This window comes from Aristolochia californica, unplaced genomic scaffold (genome assembly GCF_029961685.1).
Source record: "Aristolochia californica isolate CCGP_79_NKW_82.1479 unplaced genomic scaffold, dmAriCali1.0.hap1 SCAF_10, whole genome shotgun sequence".
Lineage (NCBI taxonomy): Eukaryota > Viridiplantae > Streptophyta > Magnoliopsida > Piperales > Aristolochiaceae > Aristolochia > Aristolochia californica.
The window spans coordinates 5,542,236-5,552,428 of record NW_027181771.1 but is presented as its reverse complement, the minus strand read 5'-3'; the positions used below and the strand labels follow the sequence as shown (position 1 = coordinate 5,552,428).

The following is a 10,193-nucleotide window of genomic DNA, read 5'->3' as shown; positions in this document are numbered from 1 at the left end:
TTCCCGATAAGTTTGTTACTATAGCTAACGGTACCCATACCAAAATGCTTAGCTAGGGATCATCTTCTATTATACCCTCTATCCCACTGCGAGATGTCCTATTTGTTCCCCAATTCCCTTTAAACTTACTCTTGGTAAGTTAGTTTACAAAATATCTAAATTGCTCTGTCACCTTCTCACCCTCTTCTTGTGTTTTTCCTGATCTAACAAAGAAACAGGTGATTGGTGGAGGCCATGAAAAAGGGGTTTTGTATTACTTGGACCTACCTCCGTTAGTTGTACTTTCATCCTCTCCATCTGAGGCGCAACTTTGGCACAACCAGCTTGGCCATCCTTATACATCTTCTCTTCGACATTATTTTCTTCTTTAAAGTCTTTGTCTACTTTAAATTGTGAGGTTTGTCTGTTAGAAAACACTAGAGGAGTACATATTCTCCTTGCCCTACCAATAAAAGTGTTGCTCCCATTTCTCTAGTACACTCTGATGTATGGGGACCTTTGAGTGTATTAAATATTTTATTACTTTTGTTGATGATTTTACCCGTGTTACTTGGTTATATCTATTTAAAGAAAGATTTGAAATGTTTACTATCCTTAAGGCCTTTCATGTTATGGTATTAACCAAGTTTGGCAAGAAAATTCAAGTATTTAGGTATGATATTGCTCAAGAGTACGTGTCTAGTGAGTTTTAGTCCTTCTGTCATGATAATGGCCTTGTCCATCAAACATCATGTGCCTACACACCTCAATAAAATGGTGTTGCCAAAAGAAAGAACCGCCATCTCCTTGAGGTTGCCCGGGGTTTCCCAGTCCTCAAAGGTGCAGAACCAGTTCTACCACCTCTTCCTCTATCTCCTCTATAATTTCTACCATGCCTTCTATTGATAGAATTTGTGCCCCTGTTTCCTGAGCATATATCAAAGGATGTCTCAGTTTGAGGGGTGGAAGAGGGGTCTCTTATTCGAAGTAGTGTGGAACTTATGTCATCAAAGGATGGAAGTGCCAAGGAGATGAGAAGTTGTGATTTGGCCACCTCTAGATATGGCTTGATATTTGCCAGACAAATAGCAGCTGCTAAGGCCTCCCATTGCTTTTCTTGAGTTGAGATGTTAGTGGAGTAGGGTTCAATAATTTTCAACTCATGTATCAGCCGTCTAAACCGAACCAAGTACTCATGTAAATTCTCCCTTTGTTAGTATGAAACATATTTTGAAACACATCACATAACTTTTGTAAATTCTCGGTGCTAGAGTACAACTCACAGGTGTTCCATATATGCTTTGCAGTTTCAAGGTGAACAACATTGTTAGCCACATACTCCTCCATGCTGTTTATTAACCAACTAATGACCAAAGTGTCATTCTTGATCCATTTAATATAGGAATTATCTTCCTCATCAACTGGTGGAGATGGTTTGGTTAAATGTCCTAAGAGGTCTTGAGTGATGAGAAACCTCTTAACGGGTTGGGACATTTCAGCTAGTTAGACAACCCTCTCAGGGGTATAGTGGCAATCTTAAGAAGATCACTTTTACTTCCCATATAGTCTTCAACCATCAAGTACCAAATAAGCAATACACTTATATGTAATATATAAGCCGAGGGAGAGAATCTTCACCAACTGAGACTTAAGAGTATAAAAATTGAGGCTAAACAAACCTGAATCATGACTAAATCAAGGACTTAAGTACTCCACATGTGGGGCCACATCATTTAAAGAAATCTTATATTTTTCTTAATCAAGAAAGCAAATAAAATCATGCTCAAAATCAGTCTCTTTAAATAAAAAGAAACTTTCCTTTTGGATATAGACGCCACTTGTACAAAGTAATTGTAATCTTTGACTTCCCATCTTACCTTAATTACTTAAAGAAGGAAATCTACAAAAATTTAAGTGAGATTATACCAAAATCTCAAGAGTTAAAATCTCAAGAGTTATCAATCAATTATGAGAATCTTCTAAAGAAGGAAATTTCCTTCTATAAACTTGGCACCAGCTATCCTTCAACTCCAGTCTTTACTTTCCTTTCTTTTTCTTCAATCTTTAGGTAAGTAAATCCAAAAATCAATCTCAACGTGGAATACTTCCAATTTGAGAGAAAAACCATCATGTATCTTCTTCAACAAAGATTTTCTTGCGGCAATTCAAGGTGTCTTCATGAGTTAAAATTTTTGAATAATGACAATGACAACAACATGAAGTCTACTTCTATCTTAAGGACTTTCAATGCAAACAAATATACTTTTTTTCCTTTTGATTATAAAACCATGAAACCGGTAATGAAATAGCTTGGCCTCATTGAATAAACAATAACCAGAATTCCACAAGCAGCATCGATATGATCCTGTTGGCAATCAAATCTAATTTTCGACAAGCTATGTAGAGAGCAAAAAAGAGACTAGCATGCAACAGTCTTCAACAAACTCAAACTAGTAGAACGACGAGATTTAGATCATGATAATCAACCAATACTACAAGAAAGATGAGAGAGCTCGATCAAGATATAGTTTATAAGAAAGGAAATCAAATTTATATGCAAAGGGATCTTGATCCGGATATAGTTTATAAGTAAGGAAATCAAATTTATATGCAAAGGGACTACTGCTTAATCGATCTTGCATGAGATAGATGAAACTGAAAATAAAAAACCACTTCAAGGCATAATCATCTTTCATGAGATGTAACACTTATCTTCTATCCAAAATGTATGAGAATAATCAATCACTAAACATCTTGCAGAGATCAAAACATCATAAAAAAATATTGCGAAAGGAAGAGAAACAAAAAAATTATCTTTGCATTGCTGAGCCTCTGCTTCACCAACAAAACCACGTGAAGCTTGATAACACTTACGTAATCACTACCTTAACATTGGGATCCTAAATCCATCACTCTTATACCATGTTGGATTTAGAATCCCAAGACAATAAAGTAACCGTGCAGTAGAATAAAGGTGGAAACCGAGGAGAAGGAGAGAGAGAAGAAGAAGAAGAGAGAAAGGAGAAGAGGAGAAAGAAAGAGAGAGGGTTTGGAGAGAGTTTGAGAGAAAGAGAGGGAAGGAGGATTAGAGTTAAGGGATGTGCCTAATCCTCTTCCTCAATATGTATTTATAATAATAAGTATCTCTATAATTACATCAATACCCTTTACTGAGGAAAAAGGACAAAAATCAAAGATAATTTACATCGTGCCACTACACTTTGAGTTTATCTTCCAACATATTTCACTAGACCAGACATATCTTATGCCATTTATGTTATTAGCCAATTTATGTATTGACCTTGGTTGGCATTAGAAGGAATTCTTCCATACAAAGAAAAATCTGGTTGAAGTCCTAATATATAAGCGTCATGGAGAAACAAATATTGAAGGTTTTGTATATGCAGATTGGGCTGGTCACTAGATGATTGAAAATCCACTTCACCTGGAGGAGTAAAACCAAAATGTGATGGTTAGGTCTAGTGCTGAAGCAGAATACAAGGCCATAGTACATGCAATTAGTGAGATATTGTGGCTCAAATCTTTGGCGATTGAACTTGGTTCTCGAATAACCAAGTCGACACAACTACATTGTGACAATCAAGTGGCTATTCATATTGCTACCAATCCCGTCTTCCATGAAAGGACAAAACATATTAATATTGATTGCCATTTTGTTTGAGAACAATTACAAGCTAGTGTTTTCTACATGCATTATATTCCTTCCAGAAATCAATTAGCTGACATCTTCAAAAAGCCTATAATAGCTAGTTCCCTATCTTCCACTTGCTTAAAACTTGCAATATTTGACGTTTTTGCACCAACTTGATGGGGAATGTTACAGTAATTAATCGTATATCTTATAGTTAAGGGTTGAGTTGCATGTATTGTAATTAAGGGATTGAGTAGAACAACTCGTAGTTATTAAAGTTTTCTTGGTCTTTTTTTATGTTTATGTGTACTAAGGTTTCTCTCTCAAGTTTATAAATAAAGATCTAAGGGGGATGAGCTCATCACTTGAGCCCTTCCCATTCTCCTAAACTCTTCTCTCTTGTTCCATTCATGTTCCTCTCCTTTTCTCTCCTTCTAATAGTTTCTCCCCTCTTCTTCCTCTCACTTCTTCTTCCTCCTAACACCATATTTCTCAAGTATGAAACCCTAGAATTTAACATGAATTGAGTGGAACTTCCAATGGCACCACAAGCTTGGAGAAATTTTTAAAAGGTGAGAGTCCATGTGGTGCACGACCTAGTGGATAATAAGATTGTCCATCAAGAAAAGCCACATATGCTAGCACAAATAAATTTTTTAAAGAGGGATTATCACTTACATATGCTTTTTGGGTATGAGAGTATCCCAAAAATATATTTAATAGCTTGTACATCCAAAAACCTTCAAAGGGAGAAAAAAATATTATCATTAGGGAACAACATGGTGTGTGGTGAAGAACTGAGGAAGGCGTTCTATTAGTGAAAACCATGCAATGAGAACAACAAGTAGCCAATAGAAATGATGCACATTCATACACTTTAGTAAGGCCCATGCAACTTCGAGTAGATATCTATTTTTTCTTTCACCTACTCCATTTTTTTGTGGAGTGTAAACACATGATGTCTGATGGATAACGTCATTCTCAATAATTTTTATTTGAAAACCATTGGATATATACACTTTGGCATTGTTAGACCAGACAATTTTTAGTTTAAAACTGAATTTAGTAGAAACTAATGTTAGGAATTAGAAGCCCTACTTCCAAACTAATGAGAACAATAATAATAAACACAGAAGAAGGAAAAAGCAAGCATGAAAAATACAACAAGATTTATACAAGTTTGCCTCAAGATGAGACTACTTCCTGTCTTCCATCGCTGCAGTAATCCAATATGAAGATGAAATAATTTACAAGAGAGATCGCACATATTTACAGGTGTTTTTTTCTCTAACCTCTCTCGGCCAAAACTGATGCTTCTCAGATGATTAAAACCTTAATAGCGGCGCCCCAAAATATAAAGAGAAAATTAGGGTAACTGGATTACAAATATGAAATTCCCAAACTACCCTTAAAGAAACAGTAGTCGATATATCGTGGATTTGGCAGTGGCTTTGCCCCCACATCCCCGGGAGGGGGGCCTCCCACCTCCCTTCCAACCCCCTTGGTGACCTTACCGTGAAGGTCGATCCTCGTATCGACTCAACGTAGGGAGTTGATTAGGCTACACAACTTAAACAATCTCCTGCTTGGAGATTAATTCATCATCAATATCTCCTCTGCAATGACAAAAACTTCTCAATCCTTTGAGAGAATTCCAACTGAAGTTGCACACAACTTCAGTTTCTCAATCCTAATAGTCTTTGTCAATATATCAGCCAAATTCTGAGTCCCTTGAATCTTCTCAAGTGCTAATACTCCATCTTCAAGAGCCGATCTAATGAAGTGATAACACAAATGAATGTGCTTTGTTCTAGCATGATAAAAATGGTTCTTTGCTAAATTAATAACACTTTGAATATCACAATACAATACGTTCTTCTTATACTTGAGACCTAATTCTTCCCAGTAAGACTGCAACCATACCATCTCTTTGCTAGCTTTGGTCACAACAATATATTCTACCTCAGTAGTGGTAACAACTATCTTCTGCAACTTAGAGACCCAACTAAATGATGTACCACCCAATGTGTATACATGTCCAATGGTACTCTTCCTGTCATCAATGTCTCTAGCATGTCAAAATCTACGTAACCTTGGAATCCCAAGTCTAACTTTCTGATATAATGTTGAGTCTGCAGTGTCTCTCAAATACCTAAGAATCCACTTCACTGCTTCCCAATGTTATTTACCCAGATTACTCATATATCTGCTCACAACTCCCACTGCATGAGCTATGTCTGGTCTAGTGCACACCATAGCATACATGAGACTGCCAATAGCAGAAACATACAACACATTGGCCATGTTGGCTCGCTCCTGCTTTGTAGAAGGTGAATGCTCCTTAGATAGCCTAAAGTGACTAGCCAAAGGAGTACTCAATAGTTTTGTGTCATTCATGTTGAACTTGCTCAACAACTTCTTCACATATTCTTCTTGTGATAGTTTCAAGACATCAATATTTCTAGTAATCCTCATCCCAAGCACCTGCTATCAACATGTCATCAACATATAGCAGTAGAATGATGTAGGAGTATAAAATTTGTTTGACTGATGTGGGACCACACATGGAGTAATTAACTCCTTAAATTAGTGCATGATTAAGGGAGAATATTGGCTAGATTCGGATTGCTTTTTCATCAATCTTTATCCTTCAACTTAATGTTAGGAATTAAATGCCCTCATTCCAAACTAAAGAGAACAATAATAATAATAGCGGAAGAAAGAAAAAGCAAGCACAAAAACAAACAACAAGATTTATACAAGTTCGCCTCAAGGTTAGACTACGTCATGTCTTCTGCCGTTGCTGTAATCCACTATGAACATGAAATAGTTTACAAGAGAAATCGTACACTTACAAGTGTTTCTCTCTAACCCCTCGGGCTGCAACTCTAGATGCTCCTCGGATTAAGATGATTCAACCCTAATAGCCGCGCCCATCAATTATAAAGAGAAAATTAGGGCAACTATGATACAAGAGTAAAATTTCCAAATTGCCCTTAATGAAATAACAGTTAATATATCATGGGGCGTTAATTAGGGCATTAATTAGGCTCCACAACTTAACACTTAAAGTTCTATTTTAGGTTACCTTGAGATTTGATAGGTCCTTTAAGATATTTTGTGTTCAAGAAAGGCATGTAGAATCTTTATTTGATGCATGATTGATGATGATTGGTTTTCTTCTCTCAAGTTGGTTCATCTTTGGCTCGGGTTGGAGAATCTTTTTTTGGGTTTTAAGATTCGGTTTGTTTCTTCTCTCCCATGTTGAGTTGATATTGTTCATAGAAGGATTGGATACTCCTTAATTGATGGTTGAAAGATATATAAATATGGGCAAAAATTATAAAGGAGGCAAAGGAAGAGGTGGCAGAGCTAGTTTCGGTCCTTCGAGGACTAATAATCAGGTATGCACTCACTGTGGACACTTGTTGGAAGCTTCACAATAAGCTAGATTGGATTACTGCCAATCAAGCCTCAAGTAATAACACTGGAAATAATAAAGGAAAGACCGTGTGGCAGAAGGGAATGAAGATTATCAGAGATGATGATTTTGAATTATTACAAAGGATGAAGACTTTAATATCTACTTCTAAATTTCCATCCACTATTGCTACTGACACCACTGTCTCAAGTATGGCCTCTATCACTTTATCCTCTTCAACTGGATTATTGACTCAGGAACCTAGGAGCATCTTACAGGTAATAAGAGTTTGTTAAATTCCACATCTCCCTGCTTACCAGATTTGTTTGTTATCATGGCAGATGGATCTCAAGCCAAAGTTCTTGGAAAGGGATTCTCCTCTGCTACTCCCACACTTCAGTTAACTGATGTCTTATTTGTGCCTTAGTTCCCGTTAGATTTTTTGTTTGTTCGTAAATTAACAAAAAAAATTAATTGTTCTATCACCTTCTCACCTTCTTCTTGTATTTTCCAGGATCTAGCAACAAAGCAGGTGATTGGTGGAGGCCATGAATAGGAGGGCCTTTATTATTTAGACTTGCCTCTAGTGACTACATTTTCTACTTCTCAGACAAAGGCACAATTATAACACAATAGATTCATGCATCCATCAACATTATCACTTTAGCACTTGTTCCCTTCCTTGAAAACGGTATCAAGTCTGAATTGTGAAGTGTGTCAGTTAAGCAAATAACAGAGGACTACGTACTCTCCTCAAGCTGAACTTAAAGGCGTTGCTCCCTTTTCCTTGGTTTTTTCGGATGTATGGGGTCCATTGAGTGTCTCAAATATCTCTCAAGTTAAGTACTTCATTACATTTGTTGATGAATATACTCGAGTTACATGGCTATTTTTATTCAAGGATAGGTCTCAAATCCTTCCTATTTTAAAATCATTTCATGCCATGGTTTCCACTCAATTTGGTAAAAAGATAGAATACCTATTAGAGGAATTTCAATCCTTCTATAAGGATAATGGCATCATCCACTAGACATCTTGTCCCTACACCCCTGAAAAAAATGGTGTAGCATAAATAAAAAATTGACATCTCCTTGAGGTAGCCCGTGGCCTACTCTATTATATGAATCTGTCCTATTTCTACTTACCTCATGCGATTGTTACAACATGTTTCCTTAGTAATAGGTTACCATCTTTGGTACTTGGTCATAAGTGCCTATATTCCTTGTTATTCCCAGATGAGGACCTTTTCTCCCTTTCTTTGAAGGTCTTTGGTTTTACATGTTTCGTTCACGTCACATCCCCAAAAAAAGAGTAGGTTGGACCCGAGGGCTATTAAGTGTATTTTTTTGGGTTAATCTCGTACCCAAAAAGGAGATGTTTGCTATAATCCTTCTCTTTGGAAGTTAATTGTCTCCAAGGAAGTCATATTTTTTTAGGATACATCATTTTATTCATCCAAGGATGCTCCAATGTGTCTTTCTTCTGTTCAAGTAGCTCTAAAGCCTGTTGTGCTTCTTGATGCGGATATCTCTACTCAGCCCCCTAAAGCATCGATTGATACCACACATGTGGAGTTTACGAATCCCTCTGAGGTAAGTCCATCTTCCCCTCCTATATTTGGTCCATAGTTTGCTACTCAGTCCATAGTTCTTAGAAAGGAACCTAGGACTTGTTCTAGGCCCTCTACCTCTCATCTTGAATCCAATTTTGTTTCTCACAATCGTTTGTCTTCTTCTTGCTGTCAATTTCTTGCATCCATCTCTTCTGTCTTTGTCCCATAGTCGTATCGGAAGGCTTTGAGGCATCCAAGATGGAAGGAGGCAATAGACAGGGAAATGAATGCATTATATGAGAATAAGACTTGGGCCTTGGTTCCACTTCCTCCCAGTAAGAAGCCCATGGCCTATAAATGAGATTTTACTATCAAGCACAATTTAGATGGTTCTCTAGCTCATCTAAAGACCCGTTTAGTTGCAAAAAGGGTATACTCAGTGTTATGGAGTAGATTATGAGAAAAATTTCTCCCTAGTGGTCAAGTTAAATTCAGTAAGAATCTTATTATCACTCACTGGTAATTCCTCTGGGCTATTTTATTAGTTGGATGTGAAGAATGCATTTTTGAATGGTGATATTAAGGAAGAAATTTATATGCATCAACCACCTAGTTTTTTGGTTGAGTGGCAGTCGGTATGCAGATTAAGGAATTTTTTATATGGCCTTAAATAGTCTCCTTGGGCTTTATTTGACAAATTTAGTCAAACAATGTTGTGGTTTGTATTCAATAGGTACTCAATAGATCATTTTGTCTTTGTGAAGAAGTATTACTAATGGTTTATGTGAATGATATCGTCTTAACTAGCAGTGATGCAAACAATATAAAAGAACTCAAAGAGAAGATATGCAAAGAATTCAAAAAGAAGGATCTTAGACTTTTGAAGTATTTCTTGGGTATTGACGTCTTCCAGTCAAAGCATGGGATCGTATTATCTCAAAGAAAATATGTTCTTGATCTACTTGAGGACATATGGATTATTGGATATCGACCATTAGCTACTCCTATGGATGCTAATACAAAGCTATGTGCAAGCTCTGGTGAAGATGTTGATATAGATAAATATAAGAAACTTGTAGGAAAACTTATTTACCTCACAGTGACCAAATTGGATATATCATATGCAGTAGGTGTGGTTAGTCAGTATATGCATAAAACACAACTTACCCATTGGCAAGCTCTAGAAAGGATACTCAAGTATTTAAAAGGATCCTCGGGAAAGGGACTTCTCTATAAAAATCATGGTCACTTCAACATTGAAGGTTTTTTGCATACAGATTGAGCTAGATCATGTGATGACAAGAAGTCCACTTTTGGGTACTGAACCTTAGTTGGAGGTAACCTGGTTACATGGAGAAATAAAAAGCAGAATGTTGTTGCATTGGTTACATCCAGTGCATAAGTAGAATACATAGCTATGACCATCACAATCAGTGATCTTCTATGGATTTGATCCTTTCTTATTGAATTGAGGTTATATAAAGAAGTCCTTATGGAATTATATTATGGCAATTAGGCAGCCATTCATATTGCTTCAACTCCAGTCTTCCAAGAGAAAACAAAACATATTGAGGTAGATTGCCACTTTA

At 36.7% G+C, this 10,193-nt stretch overlaps 1 protein-coding gene across 1 annotated transcript; it reads left to right on the top strand.

Moving 5' to 3' along the window:
• Nucleotides 1-8,521: 8,521 nt before the first annotated feature.
• Nucleotides 8,522-9,886, top strand: LOC137942825 (uncharacterized mitochondrial protein AtMg00810-like). Its single transcript, XM_068788558.1, has 3 exons — nucleotides 8,522-8,644; nucleotides 9,150-9,239; nucleotides 9,338-9,886. The coding sequence occupies exons 1-3, from the start codon at nucleotides 8,522-8,524 to the stop codon at nucleotides 9,884-9,886; spliced, it is 762 nt and encodes a 253-aa protein (XP_068644659.1).
• The last annotated feature ends 307 nt before the right edge of the window (nucleotides 9,887-10,193 follow it).